Raw genomic sequence first — 18,900 nt, 5'->3', positions numbered from 1 at the left:
ACACGCAGCGCACACACCCAAGGCAGCAGATGCCTCCATGCTAGATTCTTGCCAGCCCTGCATGCTATGGGAGTAGGGGGTGGTGGTGGTGCTGGACTCTAGACGAGTCAAACTGGAGCTCTGGGAACACCGCCACAGTAACTGCAACACCCCGAAGCTTTCTGCAGAAAGCAGCAGCTTTGGCCTGATTCTCATGATGAGTTTTCCCACCCTGCAGCAGCCAGGTGACTGGAATTCAGGCTGCTGACAGCTCCTGGTAATTCCTGGAAAGAACAAGGGTGTGAAGAGCCTGCTTGTCTTCTTCCTGTGATCAGCTGAGCCCTATATTTGGCCACTCTGCTTCCACCTCCAGAGCTCTGCTAAATATGCTTGTGGAGGGAGGTCATCAATGATGATGATTTGCCAAACCGCACACTCCCTTCAGTCTTGTTTTAAACCAAACTCCTTAACCCTCCTGCGGCAGAGAGCGCTGGCAGCTCCTCTTTCTCCTGGATCCCTGGCTGGACTCCACTTCCTGGCCTCCCTTGCAGTTAGGTGTGGCTGTGTGATTGGGTCCTCTTCAGGGGTGTGCTCTGTGCTACTCTCAGACCTCGAGTTATGGTTAAAGGATTTTGCCTCTTCCTTTTTCTCCTCCAACCTCTTTCTTCCCTGGTTATCTGGTGTGGGCATCTACTCTGAAGGTGATCCCAAAAGTAGGTTTTTTAAGAATGTCTGGTTGCATCAACCTAATTCCTGAGTAACTTCATGGACCAGAGCCTTCTCCCAACACAAACACTGAACTGGAGTTTTACAAAAATCAATAAACCTCCTGTGTGGAGCCACTATATATGTCTACTTATTATGCATTCTGTTGCCCTCATTTTTTTTTTTTTTTTGTCTTTTTAGGGCCGCACCCTCAGTACATGGAGGTTCCCAGGCTAGGGATTGCTTCAGCTGCCAGCCTACACCACAGCCACAGCAACTCAGGATCCGAGCCACGTCTGCGACCTGCACCACAGCTCACGGCAAGGCCGGATCCTTAATCCACTGAGCAAGGCCAGGGATCGAACCTACATCCTCATGGATGCTAGTCAGATTTGTTTCTGCTGAGCCACGACGGGGAACTCCAGCTATCCCTCATTTCTTGAAATGATTTTTCTTTTGCATCCTTGACACCACTGTCTCCAATTCTCCTGTCTCTCTGACCAGTCTTCTGTCTTAAATTGAGGATTTTCCCTGGGGCTCTCTCATCTTTCTTCGTCTCACTTTATATGTTTTTCTGGGTTGTTCCTTCTTCCCCATAGTTTTACCAACCATCAACCTCCAAATCTATCCCTTATTCCCAAACTCACCAGCTTTCCCTGGAAACTTCCTCTCTGTGTATATTATTCTTAGTCTACACCAGCAGGCCCTCAACTTTAGGGTAAATTTAACCCCTCCTTCTAACTGCCCTACACAACCACTTGGACCTATTAAGTAAGAAATGCCGCATGTAATGCCCCTCCCCCAACTCTGCTGTGTCTCCATTTCTATTTTACTGCCTTAGTTTAGACTCCCATCATTTCTTCATCTCTGCAGCATGTCTTCAAATGTCTTACTACTGCTTGTTTTTCCAGCCAGTTCACCATAACCTTGGTCAAGACTGCTAAACAGTCCACATATACACATGAAGACCTTCCCTGAATCTAAGCTACTTCTCAAGGACTGCACCTTATGTACCAGGTAATGTGCTAAATGCTTTCCATTAACATTTTTCTCCTTTAATTCTCTGCATAACTGTTGAGGTAGACAATGGTATCCTCATCTACAAATGAAATGGTGTATGTAACTTGATTAGTCACAAAGTTATTAAGTAGTGGAGTTCAAATTAAAAAACAGTTTAGTCTAATTCCAAGACCTATGGGCTTAACTACCATGCACAACTGCCTCAAGATCCACCAATTTTGTTAGTATGGTACATGAGGCCCAAACCAATCTCTTCACCTTCATGCCTTATATTCTAAAAACTGGAGCCTTCAACAAGTCCTCAATTACTTTCCCTTGCAACACTAAAATTACTTGCCTAGGAAGGCAGAATGCAGGTGTTCAGAATATTTTAGCTTCACCTCTTCCACTCCTTCATGACTCCTAATGATATGCATTGTTTCTTCTGTCTATAATGCTCTTTCCCCTTTCTCTGCCCAGAACATTCTGAATCACTTTTCGAGTCACTTGAAATATTCCCTCCTCCCCCATCAAGCTTTTCAGGCTGCCGAAGGAAGAATTAGTTTCCTGTACCTCTTTGCCCCCATGACATAACTTTAATTCCTTCATAGTGGTCTTTAGCCCCTAATATTACAATAAATCTATTTACATCTATCTCCTATTATATACCTACTGTGAACTCACTAGGGCCAAGGAATGTCTTATTTACCTCTGAATTGACCCCCCCTTTATACATAACAAGTCCTCAAAATCATTGTTGAATAAATAATATTTCAATAATGGACATACATATATTTCATACGGGGTCTCATTTTTTAGTTAATTCTCTTCAAATCTAGTTCTAGCCCCTGCTGTTATTTTACATAATTAAAAGTGGAATGAATGAGGAACATGCTAAGTATTGTAAAAATCACTCAAAATGGTTTAGAACTGTGCTAGCCAATATGATGGCCACTAGCCACATGTGGCTATTAAGCCCTTGGAATATGATAAATGAGAATTTAGATGTCCTGGAGTTCCTGTCATGGTTCAGGGGTGAAGAACCAGACTAGTATCCATGAGGATGACGGTTGATCCCTGGCCTCGCTCAGTGGGTTAAGGATCTGGCATTGCCATGAGCTGTGGTGCAGACTGCAGATGCAGCTTGGATCTTGCATAGCTGTGGCTGTGGCATAGGCCAGCAGCTGCAGCTCTGATTCAACCCATAGCCTGGGAACTTCCATATGCCTCAGGTGTGGCCCTATAAAGAGGAAAAAACAAACAAACAAAGAAACAAAAAAAAAATTTATATGTCCTGTAGATATAAAATACACATGGAGAAGTTCCCGTTGTGGCTCAGTGGTTAACGAATCCGACTAGGAACCATGAGGTTTCAGGTTTGATCCCTGGCCTCACTCAATGGATTAAGGATCCAGTGTTGCCATGAGCTATGGTGTAAGTCAAAGATGTGGCTCAGATCCTGTGTGGCTGTGGCTGTGGTGTAGGCCGGCAGCTACAGCTCCAATTAGACCCCTAGCCTGGGAACCTCCACATGCCGTGGTGTGGCCCTAGAAAAGACAAAAAAACAAAAACAAAACAAAACCAAAAAAAAAAAAACCACACAGAATATCAAATACTTAATTTTTAAAAAATAATGTTAAATATTTCATTAATAATTTGTATATGTATCATGTACCTAAGTGGTATTTTAGATATAATTGGGTAAATAAAATATATTATTAAAATTCATTTCTTTTTATTTTTCTAACGTGATTACTAGAAAATTTTAAAATTACGCATGTAGCTTGAATTATATTTTGCTGGGAAGTGCCAGTGAACAGTGCTTATAATTTTATGGGAATAGTCAGTGTGGTTTGGGTAGGAAAACACTGGCCTGGGGGATCAGGAAACCTTTCCTTCTCTCTCTCCTCTGCAGTCACATAACATAAGACAAGAAAGAAGGCAGGAAAGAAAGGAAGTTACATTTTAATTAACAGCTCAGTCAACAAGTTAATATACCATATGACTACACATTTGGGGGATTGCAAAAATCATTATCTTTCCAACTTAACTAGTTATTCAGTCTCCTTTATTATAATAATAATTTCATAACTGTTAATCAAACACTGATAAGGCCCTGGCTATATATAGAAGTTAATACAGATAGTGAAAAAATATTAAATGATTGCTGAAACACTGGGACTTTCTAAAAGAAGGCTTTAGCCTATAGGCATGAAAGGGACTTATACTTTATTAACTCTTTAATATTTCTGGTGTTTATGAGATGCCACCTCCAACTCTTACCGAAGGGAGGCTAGAGAAGAAAGAAGGAGATATATATAGAAATTAAATGAAATGAAATGAAAGAAACAAGCAGGAAAAGGAAGGAGAGGAGAAAAAGAGAAAAAGGAAAGAAAAACAGAAAGTGAAAAGTTCAGAGTCCACACTCTCAATTTATTTATTTTTCTCTCTTTCTTTCTTTCTTTTTTTTTTCCCTTGCTTTTTAGGGTTGTACCTGCGGCATATATAAGTTCCCAGGCTAGGGGTCGAATCGGAGCTACAGCTGCCGCCCTACGCCAAAGCAACGCAGGATCTGACCTGCATCTGCAATCTGCACCACAGCTCACGGCAATGCCTGATCCTTAACCCACTGAGCAGGGCCAGGGATCAAACCCGAATCCTCATTGATCCTAGCTGGGTTCATTAACCACTGAGCCATGAAGGGAACTCCCCACACTCTCAATTTATGATGATTAGTGAAGTTTATTTTTTATTAGGATAGAGACATTTCCACCTTGCTGGAGCCATGGTTCTTAGAGGTCTATTTATCTCATTCTTAGCTAATTACTGAGCTCTGCCAACCTCAACAAATCAATGGAAGACAAGCTTCAGGAGTTTTAAATTTGCTAAGTTCAATCATCAGTACTAATAAGGTCTTTACTGTAATTATGTTCCATAGTTAATTTTAATTTTTGTTAATTTTATATTATTTATTTATTTTTGCTTTTTAAGGCTGCATCTACAGCATATGAAGTTCCCAGGCTAGGGATCAAATCAGAGCTACAGCCACAAGTCTACACCACAGCCACAACAACGCAGGATCTGAGCCATGTCTGTGACCTACACCACAGCTCTCAGCAAAGCTGGATCCTTAATCCACTGAGCAGGGCCAGGGACTGAACCTGCATTCTCATGGATACTAGTCAGATTTGTTTCCACTGAGCCACAATGGGAACTCCCATAGTTAATTTTTAGATTTCCTGGTAAATACAAAGAATTATATAATTGTCACTGCTTTTGTAAATGAGGTTAATTTTATCATAATTATAATAATATCAGTGGTTTTTTATTATGACAAAGTTTCAAGGAAATGTGATTGTTATTTATTAGGTTTTCCTATAAAGGTTATTATAATCATAGCATGGTATGATACAAAAAGTACTGGTCAGAAAACTCAGAGATTTGATCTTTTGTCAGTAGGGTCTCCCCTCCTGACCAGCTATTGCCTCCTCAACATCAGGCAATAAAAACGATCTATCCCCCTCAAATCCCAAATTTGTTGCAAAGGGTATTATTTCAATTTTTTATCTTTGAGATAAAAAGTAAATAGTTCTTTAATGTAATCCAAGGTCACAATGCTCATTCCAAACTCATATTTAAAAGACATCAAAATTCTCTATAGTCTTCCTCAGTGTTAATAAACAGAATTGTTTAGATGGGGAAAAAAAAAAGCCTGAAATTGCTATTGCAGAATCAAAACTTGAAAAACATTTTCTCACCATTCCTTATCTGTTCAACCTCACAGAAGTGCGTTCCAGTAGGAGTATAAATAAATGCATGGACATGCTTAACTCCATTCTGAAAATTAGAAAAAAAAATTATTCCCAGTAAAATTTCAGCATATGTCACAAAGCCAATTTCTTTAATTAATCTGAAAGCACAAATAAGTGAGGTAACCTTTTCAAAACGCTTCCAAGGAACTTCTTCCACATAGACTTGAGCTCTGATGACATGCTTGAAGGAAGAAAGGAAATGCTCACAGATAGTCACAGCAAAAGTTTCTATGCTTTTGATCTGTAAAAAGAAACAAATGCTAGTGGCCAGAAATACTTGACCCACTTAAAAATCATTTTCAAATACCCATAGGGCTCTCCTTCCTGATCAAGTGTATTTTAGAATCAGAGAAACAAAGAATTAGAAAGAATCTTTGAGATGAATTGGTCCTTATTCCATTTTTTTCACAAGGAATCTTAAGTGTGACAGACTACCATCACCAGGTGCAACTATTCTCTTTTATTTTTATTTATTTATTTTTTTTTGTCTTTTTTTTTGTTGTTGTTGTTGTTGTTGCTATTTCTTGGGCCGCTCCCGCGGCATATGGAAGTTCCCAGGCTAGGGGTTGAATCGGAGCTGTAGCCACCGGCCTACGTCAGAGCCACAGCAACGCGGGATCCGAGCCGCGTCTGCAACCTACACCACAGCTCACGGCAACGCCGGATTGTTAACCCACTGAGCAAGGGCAGGGACCGAACCCGCAACCTCATGGTTCCTAGTCGGATTCGTTAACCACTGCGCCACGACGGGAACTCCCTATTCTCTTTTAAAATATGGACTTCCCTGTGGCTCAGGAGGGTAAGAACCCGATTAGTATCCATGAGGATGTGGGTTCAATCCATGGCCTCATTCAGTAGGTTAAGGATCCAGCGTTGCCCCAAGCTGCTGCATAGGTCGCAGATAGCTTGGATCCAGCGTTGCCGTGGCTGTGTCATAGGCTGGCAGCGACAGCTCTGATTCAGCCTCTAACCCGGGAACTTCCATGTGCTGCAGGTGTGGCCCTAAATAAATAAATAAATAAACCTGTTTGCAGAAAAAGATGTGTCTATTGATGGATGAGCAGAAAGTAACAACCTTCAGATCCTCCTCACCGTGAGCTCAGCCATCACCTGTGCCAGCTAAAGTACTGCAGTATACTCCAAAACACTCTGCTCCCTTTATGAGGCTGGCAAAGAGACCTCCCAGTTTCCCATGGAAAAATGTTACTGAAGGATCTCTTCAGCTTCCTTGCCTTGCAAACAGGCCTTCTATTGACCATCCCCAGCTCTCCACCCTCATCAAGCAGCTCCCTGCTTTCACACAAATTCTTCATATTAATCTCTAGGCAATGTTTTATGGTCTGAGTACAGTCGACAGACTTTATGGCTTTGCCTGTAATTAAGGGAGAATATTTGTACAGGCTTCCCCAGGATAGTTTTGTTTTATACCTCTTGTCTGAGAGCAATTTTTTTTTATTACTCAAATGAATTTATCACATCTGTAGTTGTATGAGAGTAATTATTAATGAGCATCCTTTTTCACTCTCAAAAGTATCCTGGTTTGGGTAAGAAATTACATGGTCACTCTATCTACAATGAATGAATTTAAATTGTTTTTAACATTCAGGTCTGTTCCTTCACTTTTTGGCACTTCTCACAGAGTACAAAAGTATAAGAATTTATGTTACCTGGCCTTCACCTATAGCACAGTGTAGGAGCATATTTTCAATTTTTTTTTTTTTAAAGAAAGCAATGCGTTTCTCCTATGCTTGCTGGGCAATTCAGACTAGGAATAGAAAGGTTCAGGGTGAAGACAGGCCTTGCAGAAATAATATTTCAATTAGTTTGTTCATTTCATGCATTATGGCTAAAAATTTCATGTAAAAGTATGAGAAAAGAAGCTTTCCAGTCTACATTTCTTGCCTTTCTAGACTTCTTAGCAAATAAAGAAATTATCTTGAATTGCCCAGAAATTTGCGGGTCATCATCTAGCACAGCTTCAATCACACTTGAAGAAACCTGAGGTAGAAATGCTTTTATTTTTTTATTTTTATTTTTTTGTCTTTTTGTCTTTTTTGTTGTTGTTGTTGTGGTGGTTATTGCTGCTATTTCTTGGGCCGCTCCCGCGGCATATGGAGGTTCCCAGGCTAGGGGTTGAATCGGAGCTGTAGCCACCGGCCTACGCCAGAGCCACAGCAACGCGGGATCCGAGCCGCGTCTGCAACCTACACCACAGCTCACGGCAACGCAGGATCGTTAACCCACTGAGCAAGGGCAGGGACCGAACCCTCAACCTCATGGTTCCTAGTCGGATTCGTTAACCACTGCGCCACGATGGGAACTCCAGAAATGCTTTTAAAAATCAGATTCTATCAGTTCCAAGACCCTTTTGGGTCACATATAGACACTGAGTGGTCATGGAATTGGGAAAATAAGGAGGGCACTAAAAGTTGGACAAATAGATTTCAAAATGTATCCTATATTCAACTTTCTTCTATAGTAATAGCAAGAGAAATGGTAATTTCTTTTATATATGTGCACCGCTCTAAAAGAAAAAAATAACAACTCAAATAAATGCATGATAAAAATGTATAAGATTCTATTCTGAAATCATCTCAGGGTCTTAATTTATTAACAATTCTAATTAAGAGCTAAAATATAAATTTGTCAAATAGGATTCTCTACCTAAAAGATATTGTAATGAGTTGAGAAACAAGAAAAGGGAAAAAGGGGGGGAAAAAAAGAACAAAGAAATGAGCTTTCTTTAAAAAAAAAAAAAAAGAAAAGAAAAAAAGATTTTCAGTAAAGCTGAGAATTTTAGAGTAGAAAAGGAAATTCTTTTAATGGCATAAATGTAAAAATAGGATTAAAAAGTACAGGAACTTAATATAAGCAAATAATTTCCTCATACTATAGTACAGTGAAATCTGCATCCAGACAGGCAGCATCCAAGAAGAAGAACGACACTTACGCCTTTGAACTTCGCCAGGACATTAACTGTGTTCTTGATGGTGTCTGTAGGGATGACATCTGAATTGTCTCCATGCAGGTAATCTTTTTTGGAGCTCAAAGTCAGTTGCACTGAAGTTGCCACCTCTTTAATGCTGTGATATTTTCCATCTCGCTGAATATGGAGAACTTTTATCATATCCTTCCCATAGCCAGTTCGGACAAACTCTACCTCATCATTCTGCAATGAAAACATAGTCATCTTATTGAAGAAGGCTAAATGAAAACAAGAAGTCAACTGCAATTTCTTCAAGCCTTAATTTTATCATATAATTATGAAAGGTAAGAGTCAGTATTCATGAAAGCAAGATTATACCCTACTTTTGAAGAAGAATGAGAATTTGTATGGAGAAAAGGGAATCACAAGAAACAGAGGAAAATGTAGCAGATTGACCTGAAAATATATTGGACAAACAGATGGCTTTCTTGATAATGATAAGCAACAATAATAATAACAGTGGCTCCTGAGCCAAACTATTTACTCTGTCTTATTTAATCTCTACTAAGTTAATTCTTATATAAGCTCTGGGAATATTATTCCCATCTTGCAGAGGGAGAAACTGAGGTTCAAAGAGTTTAAGTGAGTTTCCCTAGTTAGGAGAGAGCCAAGAATTCACCCTCAGGTCTATTGTCTCCAAACTGTGTACTTCTGACTACCATGTAAACTGCATGCCTCTATAAAAATGTTTTGATCATGTTAACTGGAAACAACTATATCCCCTTTTTTTATAGAGTAGTATTCTGGAAAAACTGCCCTGTGATCAATAAAAACAATTTGAAAATTGCTTTTTGTACTTGCTGCCAGGAAGAAGAGTAATTAGTGACAGGGTCCAGACTATCTTCAGCAGTGCAGAGCCAGGGCCATCTGGCTGCAAGGAAAGCTATGCTTTTAGTGAAGAGACACTTAATAAAAGCGTGGTGATTGATTCATTAGTACCTCTGTCTGAAGCTGGAGCAGTCACTAACAAATACATACGTCTCCACTGCTAGGCTCTTATAAGACTCGTCTTTGGGATTTATTGATATTTGAGAGAAGAGGCAAAAGGGAACAGGGTGACAAAAAAATCTATTTTATTTAGTTTGAAAATTAACATTAAAATGGTAATGAAAGAAAATAGCAAAAATAAAAGTAAATCAAAAACAACATGCAGTGGGAGTCCGGGGAGGGTCACAAAGAAGAAACCTCACCTGCTAATCGCATGTAGGCAATACACTCAGATAGGCCAAGGGCTTACTAAATACCTGCCTGCATAAAAAAATCACCCTGGGACCCCCTGGGAGCCAACATTAGAAATCATCATAGTCTTAATGGAGGTGGGGTAGGGAAGGCTATCTTGAATCTTGAGCATAGAGCTAGGGCATGCTGCTGTGGGTTACTGAACATTCCCTGAGAGTCTGTGGTGTCTGAAATTCACTGCTTCCTCCACAGGAGGGGCATATTTAGGGACAACTCTTAGGCCCCTCAGGAGCTTCTGACTCAATCTTTAGGGGACTCATCTTCCAGAAAAGTATCAGTAAGAAAAGAGAAAGAGCAGACTTAAAGGATCCTAATAAGAACTATAATTCTGACAGGGAAAGAGGCACTTTTGTGTGGTTGTAGTGGCTTTGAAATCTGACCAGGTCTAAGTTCTGCTTTGCCACTTATAGCTTTGTGGCTTGTGACAGATAATTTGATGTCTCTGAGCCTCAGTTTTCCCCTTTGTATAAATGGAGATAAATGTCCTTAAAAGTAGAGTTGCTGGTGAACGTGCAAGGCCTGGCTCAGCCTGGTGGTGGTGCAGTGAGGTCAACCCCAGCAAGAGTGCCTGTGTCAGGCCCAACTGTGGACGTAGTAGCAGCAGAGACAGCAGAGGGGACCTTGAGTAAGGGCTCTAGTTTTTGGAGGGGGGAGCACTGCTAGCAACAGCAGAAAGAAGATTCTGCTCTGTCTTGAACCACAAGGGATTCTACCTGGGGGAGGGAGGCAGTTGGCTGGCTTGAAGCCCCCGGATGGTATAGGCTAGGGTTCAGGACCAAAGGTCTCTGAGATCTTCCATCATCCTCAGTGCATAGCAGGACTCAACAATGTCACTCCTCAGTCCCATCCCCTGCCACTAAATACCAAGTAGGTTAGTCTATTGAAAACAAGAGGTACCTACTAGAAGAATCAGCGAAAGATTAAATGACGGCTACCCTTCATATCCCCACCCCTGCTCACCTCTCCAGCTTCATATCTTGCCACACCCTATTTCAAACTCTGCTCCAGCTATCCTGAGCTAACCATGCTGGCCTTGGCTCTGCATGCTTTCTCTGCCTTTAGGCCTTTGAATTTGCTATTACTTCTTTCTTGAGTATTCCTTCTGTTCTTCGCTATCCAACCACCAATCTCTTCATCTGCCTAACATCTCCTGACTAGACTGCTTCATGTCTCAGATGTCACTAGATAATCTGCCCAGCCCTTCAAATCTGGAGTGGGTACCCCTTCTATGTGCTCTCAAAACACTCTGTTCCTGTCTTATCTGAGTCTTTATCAAATCAAATTACAATTGCCTCTTCATGTGTCTGATTTGTTTAAAAACAGTAAACTATGAAAGCGGAAACAATGTCTATCTTGGTTGCCATGGCAACCCCTGTGCTCAGCAGAGTGCTTGGAACCTAAATAGGAGCCTAATAAATGCATTGTGAATGACTGAATGCTGCACTACCACCTGTACACTTGTGTAATGACATGGAATAGTTCATGAAAATACCCTAAAAATTTCAATACGGGAATTGCTACTTCAGCTGAGACCTCAATCAGGAAGTTCCTCTTCCTAGGAAAGTGGGGAAGGCAACTTTTGCCCTCCGACGAGCACAGCCTGGAGATCACAGGAACAGCTGTCTGGAGAAGAGAGGACCAGGAAGGGCAGAATTGAGGGCAAACAGAGTCAGTGACACAGCACCAAATGTTCACATTGCTAATAAGACAGAGTACTCCAGCTCCACACAGCCACCCCAGGGATCATGGTGACACACACAAGATAAGTCAGCACTCCTTAGCAAGCTCCCACCTAGGACCTGGTAAGCCAGCAAAGTGTGAGTAATCATGTTTATAGAGCAATGAGTCAGGATAAAGAGAACATGGCCAGCTGAGGCTGGAGCAAGATAGAACAAGAAAGGTGTGAGACACCCAAGAGTCTCTCAGCAGGACCTGACAGAATAGCTAATGGCCCCGGCCACCTGAGGCTGTTCTCCTCAGTAAGGTCTCTCCAGTTCTGCAGTCAGAGAAATCAGAGGTAGGTGCCAGAACCCTATTGTTATAATGCACAGTGTGGGACAGAGATCCATGTCCAACAGTAAGTGTGAAGTATAGCATGAGGGCTGCTCTCATCTGGAGGGTGGACAGAGAGCTGAGACAGGCCAAGTGTGAATCTCTGTTCTGCCGCCTATTAGCTCTGTGAATGGAGGCAAATTTCTTCACCTATAAAATGAATAATAGTGGTGCCCATCTCTAAGTAGTGCTGGGAGGACTACGTGACAAAAACATAAAGCACTTAGAAAAGTACCTTACAGATAGTAAGTGTTCAGTAAATGTTAGCTATAATTATCATTGATAAGTAATAATTACATGTCATATTTTGCACCAAAGTGTCCTTGCATTTACTGTTAGAGACTGTCAGACTGCACGCCAATTCAGAGCCAGGATGGCTAAAATCAGACTACTGCCAATGCTAAGGCCTACTTCTGCCTTCATATCTTGGTTGTCTTTCCTCAGGCTTGTATGGCTTGAGGGAACAAAGTTATAAAAGGAAACTTAATTTCCTAGCATGATACTCTGGACAGTATCAGTAGGAATAAATCTATACTTGGCTCTATACAAGAAAAATTCCCTTTCCTTAGACGTGTCTTGAAATATAAAGAAATAGAGAATCATTGCTCGCCTACAAGTAATATTGGAGAGAACTCTCAGAGATTTTAAATGAATCCTAGGCATGCTCACTTCTGCAATGAGAGATAAGTGTTCTCTTATTTCCAAATCATACTGAAAGTGACGTAGGCCATCACTGCAGGTCTAGGTGTTCCTAGTGTGGAGACTTGTTAACCTCTATAAGACCCAGTGGATGGATGTGAGGTGGAAAAACACTGGGAAAGATAAGGAAAATTTTTATAAATTTGAATTTTAAAATGACTAGAATTTTCTCTCAAGTGTTAGAAGAGCTTTAGTAAGCATATGCCTACCCTCCATAGCAGAGGGAAATACAAAAGCGCTGGCTATTTAGGACTATCGGACATGTATAAATATCGACTGGGTTGAAAAGTGCAGTGATAGATGGAAGAGTTCCACAAGGAGATATGTCTTTGGAACGTGCTAGAGATTCTTCTAATTCTCTGCTTAGGGTTCTCCTTTGCCAGGCTATTTTCTTGGGCACCTGTGAACAAAAAGACTTCCAAGAAGAATGCTGCACTCACATGAGAAAAAGGAGCACTCCTGTGAACAATCTTAAACTATCGCTGGGTGGATTTAATAATACATAACCATGAGCACAATAATGATGAATAATGACCTTAGAGGCAGCTAGTGTATATATATATATATATATATATATATATATATATATATATATATACATATATATATATATTTGGCTGTCTAGGATCTACTAAATGTCAGATGGAAAAATATTGATATCTGATAGAAAATGTCATGATGCTTCAGGCTGTAGAGTGGCTTATTTTTACTATCACAGAGGGTTATGCCTTGAGTTATGTTCAGAGTCTGGCTCTGAAGGGATTTGTCACGCAGCTGTTAAAGCACAATAAAATGCCTCATGCATAATTAGGGTAGAAAGGGTGACCTGTTGCCTAATGAAGACTCCATTTACAGGTGCTCAGTTATTTTTGTTATCTCTGCCTATTATAAAGGAAAAGAGACTCTGCACTAAATGCCAAGAGAAATGCTAATTTTCTTTCCAGACTCTCCATAGCACCAACAGCCTGAGGGTGGGCAACTGGAACAAGGCCACAGGAGTCTCTGGGATTGAGGGCACAACAAAGAATATAAGGAGACCTCCAGACATGCAGATGGAAGGAAATTTTACTGAAATGCATGCACTGAAAGATTTCTCTTTTCTAATGTATAAGTCTTGAAAAGAAAAAGAATAGTAGCAGAGTTCCCATTGTAGCTCAGCAGCAGTGAACCCAACTAGTATCCATGAGGATGAGGCTTGATCCCTGGCCTTGATCAGTGGGTTAAGATCTGGTGTTGCCATGAGCGGTGGTCTCAGACGTGGCTTGGATCTGGCATTGCTGTGGCTGTGGTGCAGGATGGCAGCTACAGCTCTGATTCAACCCCTAGCCGAGGAACTTCCACATTGCTGCAAGTGCAGCCATAAAAAGACAAAAATTAAAAATTAAAATAATAGTAGCAACCATTTGGTGAGGGAAAATCTGCTTATTATATAATTTCCTCTAATCTTTAAAAGAACGCTATGAAGTAGGTATTCATATCCAAGTCTGACAAAGGAAGACACTAGGATTAGGAAACTATGAGGGTCACACAGTTACTGGGTGACAGAGGCAGGAGGAGAACACAGCCCATTTGCCCCAAATGACATGTTCTTTCCCCCTACATCGGACTCCTTACACCTCCCTGATGGCAGCCCCTCACTCATTAGGGAGAGAAAGGAAATATTCTCATCCCAACAAAAGGAGGGAAATGAGCATGTTACTGCAAAAACTTGTATTGTTATGTCATTTAAAATTTTTCTATCCAGGAGTTCCTGTCATGGCTCAGTGGTTAAGGAATCCGACTAGGAACCATGAGGTTGTGGGTTTGATCCCTGGCCTTGCTCAGTGGGTTAAGGACCTAGCGTTGCTTGAGCTGTGGTGTAGGTTGCAGACGCGGCTCGGATCCAGCATTGCTGTGGCTCTGGTGTAGGCCAGCAGCTATAGCTCCGATTAGACCCCTAGCCTGGGAATCTCCTTATGCCATGGGAGCAGCCCTAGAAAAGACAAAAAAAAAAAAAAAAAAAAAAATTCTATCCATTAAAGACCAACATTTTCTATTCCTCACAAAAATCCCTGTGATTTGGTGGAAATAATTTTAAAACAAACTAGATCAGTGATGTTTTCAAAGTCACACAGCTGACAAGCAGACTGGTATAGAGGAAAGGGCCCTGCTGAGACTGAAGAGTCTTTTTTTTTTTTTTTTTTTTTTTTTTTTTTTTTGCCTTTTAGGGCTGCAGCCATGGCATATGGAAGTTCCCACACTAGGGGTCGAATTGGAGCTGCAGCTGCCAGCCTACACAGGATCCAAGCCGCGTCTGTGACCTATACCACAGCTAACAGCAACGCCAGATCCTTAACCCACTGAGTGACACCAGGGATTGAACCCATGTCCTCATGGATACTAGTCAGGTTTGTAACCTGTGGAGCCACAATGGGAACTCCTGAAGAGTCTTATTCTACCTACAGTACACTACTACTACTGAGAGGTGTCCTGGGCCCAAACCATCACTTTTTCTAGCACTTCAGTCATTTTTCTAAGTTACAAAGGAATTCTAAACTCAGATGGATTCTGTGTTTATTGTAGTGATATTTCAACTGTAAGGGGGGGAAGGGTGACTGGCCTCTGAGGCAGGATGAAAATTCAGCTTCATGCCTTCAACAACAGGGCACTACGTTTGAATTGGACATTGACTTATATGGATCAGGACCATTGAAAATATGAGTGATAGAGGCTTATTTGTGGTCATTAGAACCATCTCACAAAGGACTGTTCATAGTCCATCTGCAAAGACAGAGACATGACCGTATCATAATAGAAAGGAAACAAAGTGAGAAGGAATCAGCATTTAATGAGCACAAGTTATATGCCAGAGGCTATGTACACAGCCTCTCATTGAATTCTGATAGCCTTCTATGAAGGTACTGATCATGAGTCCCACCTTTAGAAAAGGAAGCTGACACTCATGAGGTTAAACAGTTTGGTCAAAACTATATGGCTACTGAGAGGCAGGGCCAGGGGAGGAACCCAGGTCTGCCTGATTATTTTTATGATCCTCAGCTACATCCCTGATATAACCTTATAGTGAAGTTCTTTATATTGGGATTTACCTACATACCCAGTTCTATTTATTTCTTTGATTATATTTAATTCATTCTAAAATCTGCATAATCCCCAGAGAGAAGTCTCTGAAACCTTTTTCATTCAACCCATACATTCACCTCTATTTATTTGGCTCCTTCTAGGTGACAAATACATAGAAGTGCTGGAGATACAACAGCAAACAAGGCAGATTCTGTTCTGCCTGGTAGAGATTATACAGTAGAACAAGCTTTTCTGTAAAGAATCAAAAAAGTATCTTGGGTTTTTCAGGCTGTATGGTCTCTGTTACAACTACTTAGCTCTGCTATTATAGCACAAAGTAGCTATACATAAAACATAAATAATTGGTGTGTCTGTGTTCCAATAAAACTTTATTTACAGAAACAAACAGTGGGCCAGATTTGACCCACAGGAGTTTGCTGACCTCTGAAATTTAGAAGCCTCAGAAAAGCAACAAATTAATTAGAACACACTGTGATAATTACTCTCTAATTGAAAAAATACAGTGGTTTGGGGACTCTATTTCAGGGACACTTAAGCCAAATTGAGAGAGATGGAGGATGACTTCCAGAAGGAACTGGCATCCACAAAGTCCCTTGAGTGACAAGTAGCGACTAAACAAATAAAATTGCCTGGCCCTCTTCCGCTCATTTTCACTTGTTCTATTTATTCACATGAACAATTTTTTTTTTTCTCTTCAGGGCCACAGGCTCTGACAGAGAGCTGTGGGTAGGATGGTAGGGAGCCAGCACATGGGAATTTCAGAATAACAACACTAGCTGAGGAGAGAGAAGAGCAATGCATAAGATCCAGTGAGCTTGGAGAAAGCATCTCCAAGAAGAGGCTTCCTTTGGATTTCCTGGTTCTCCTGGGATCAAAAAAATTTTTTTTTTCTTCTCTTTTTTTTTTTCTTTTCTTTCTTTTCTTTTTTCTTTTCTTTTCTTTTCTCTTCTCTCTTCTTTCTTTACTTTCTTTCTTTCTTTCTTTCTTTCTTTCTTTCTCTCTCTCTCTCTTTCTTTCTTTCTTTCCTTCTTTCTTTCTTTCTTTCTTTCTTTCTCTTTCTTTCCTTCCTTCCTTCCTTTCTATCTTCCTTCCTTCCTTCCCTCTTTCCTTTCAGAGCCGTACCTGTGGCATATGGAAGTTCGTGGGCTAGGGGTCAAATCAGAGCTGCAGCTGCTGGCCTACACCACAGCCACAGCAACACTGAATCTAAGCTGCATCTGTGGCCTACACTACAGCTTGCAGCAACACTGAGTTTTTAACCCACTAAGCAAGGCCAGGGATCGGACCTGCATCCTCATGGATACTAGTTAGGTTCTTAACCTGCTGATCCACAACAGGAACTCCAACAATTCCTTATTTTACAAATATCTGAGTCATTTTGCTTGTTTCATCCCTTTTCATCAAAATAATGACAGGACAAGCACATCAGCTTTTTCTCTCTGTCACATTCTAGATTTTAGTCAGTATTAACAGTTTGGAAACAGTTTGAACAAAAATAAAGTTGAACTTAAATGTAAAAATTGCATGGCATTTAAACCTCAAAGAGCTCTTAAAGATAAACAAACAAAACCAGTAGCCTAACTCTCAGGAGCCCCTGCAGGATGACTAAACTTTGATGAACAGCATAGACCACAGCCTGGAGAAACTCCATTTTATCTCAACCTCAAGTTCTCACACATAAAGCTTCAGGGAACATGAATTCATAGCAAAAAATCAAAAGTACACATGATATCACAAGAGAGAGTCACTGAAATAAAGTCTAACAGTCTGACTTGTAAAGACTTCAGATGCTGGAATTATTGGATAAAAATATAAAATCATATGTTTAATATTTTTACAGAAATAAAAGAGAAGATTGAGGTAGCTTCTTCTTGAGATACAGTGTATCTTCTCTTGAGCAAGAAATAAGAACCCATAAAAAAGACCACGAAAATTTGAAAAAGAACCAAAAGAACTTCTACAAACACCAATGAATGGATTAAGAAACAGATTGAATACAATTTAAGAAATAATTTGTCATTTGTAAGAGATATTAAGTAACAGATTAACATTGCCAAAGAGAGAATTAGAGAACTGGAAGACCAATCCAAATAAAGAATCGGAGACTAATGAGACACACAGGAAAGAGAATATATAAAGGAGACATATACTAGAAAGCTATGACCAAGAATGTGGAAGAGGTAAAATTCAAAGAAATCAAGACAGATTTTCTAGAATTACTAGATGAATGAAAGCAAACCTTCAACCATAAAATAAGAAGCTTATTACCAAGAGAACTTATCTTTGTACACTATGCTTGGCCAAGTTACAATGAGGAGATTTTCTGTTACTTTTAGAGGTAATCATATTGTAAAGGCAGTGTCATATTTTCATAATATTGTACTACTTACTTGGGCTTCAAAGGTGGGTAATATTGTAAAAAACATTCTGCCCAGTTTGCATATTCTCCATCCACCAAATTCATTGTACTTCTTTCTACATTACTCTCTGTTTTTAGTAAAAACCCTGGACACACTGGAATCTAGGATTTAGGGTGATGCTGAAATCCCTGGAGCCCCTCAATGTCCAGTACAGTCTTTGACACCTAGTGATTGCATAAGGAAGGTGGCTGACTGACAATTGGCATGATCAGGTCAGCAACAACTGGAGATAGAAAAGCTTATTGAAAGTGACATCTAGGAAAATGTAACTTAACTGCATTTTCCCAGACCTTGAAATAAAGTTGGCTTTAGCAAAACCATCCTAACACAGATATCCCACAGGAAAGGCTCAGGTAGTAAAAACAATCATAGTAAAAACAATCTTAGCTAACATTTATTTATTTTATTTATTTATATTTTTTTGCCTTTTAGGGCTGCATCTGTGGCATATGGAAGTTCCCAGGCTAGGGGTCGAATCAGAGCTGCAGCTGTCAGCCTACACCACAGCCATAGCAGCACCAGATCTGCTTCTGCGACCTATACCACAGCTCACGGCAACGCCAGATCCTTAACCCACTGAGCGAGGCCGGGGATCAAACCTGCAACCTCACGGTTCCTAGTTGGATTTGTTTCTGCTGCACCATGACAGGAACTCCAAGAAATGTTTTTCATATACCTATCTACCCCTTCCCTCCTCCAAAAAGAGAATGGTCTCACCTTTTTGTAGTCATTACGGTAATGAGCCATTTCCCTTTGCCTTCAACTTCAGATTCAGTTTCAAGAATGAGAAAGGATAATTTGGGCAAAACAGATGCTTTTAACATTTTTTATTTGATCAGAGGCATGAGCGGTCAATATGTTTACCTGATTGCATTGCAACCAATTGGACACCAAGGCCTCTGTGAAATAAAGCATCACGTTGAGTGGC

At 40.5% G+C, this 18,900-nt stretch overlaps 1 protein-coding gene across 3 annotated transcripts in view; it reads right to left on the bottom strand.

Moving 5' to 3' along the window:
- Nucleotides 1-18,900, bottom strand: part of UOX (urate oxidase) — a 105,775-nt gene that overhangs the window by 13,450 nt on the left and 73,425 nt on the right. For 2 of the 3 annotated variants that reach the window (XM_084958672.1, XM_084958671.1), the window contains exons 5-7: nucleotides 8,446-8,664; nucleotides 5,620-5,736; nucleotides 5,442-5,520 (exon numbers count right to left, since the gene is read on the bottom strand). In XM_084958672.1, coding sequence (XP_084814798.1) covers nucleotides 5,442-5,520; nucleotides 5,620-5,736; nucleotides 8,446-8,664 — 415 coding nt within the window. Of the gene's footprint in view, nucleotides 1-5,441; nucleotides 5,521-5,619; nucleotides 5,737-8,445; nucleotides 8,665-18,689; nucleotides 18,730-18,900 lie in introns of those variants that run through there. The other variant, NM_214270.1, reaches the window with a different exon arrangement.

The sequence above is a fragment of the Sus scrofa genome, chromosome 6 (genome assembly GCF_054392235.1).
Source record: "Sus scrofa isolate SSC_HxYL_T2T_F1_AM1 chromosome 6, Sscrofa_HxYL_maternal_Yorkshire_Landrace_v2.0, whole genome shotgun sequence".
NCBI classification, from domain to species: Eukaryota; Metazoa; Chordata; class Mammalia; order Artiodactyla; family Suidae; genus Sus; species Sus scrofa.
The sequence above is the reverse complement of the archived record's forward strand: the minus strand, read 5'-3'. Positions and strand labels throughout refer to the sequence as shown.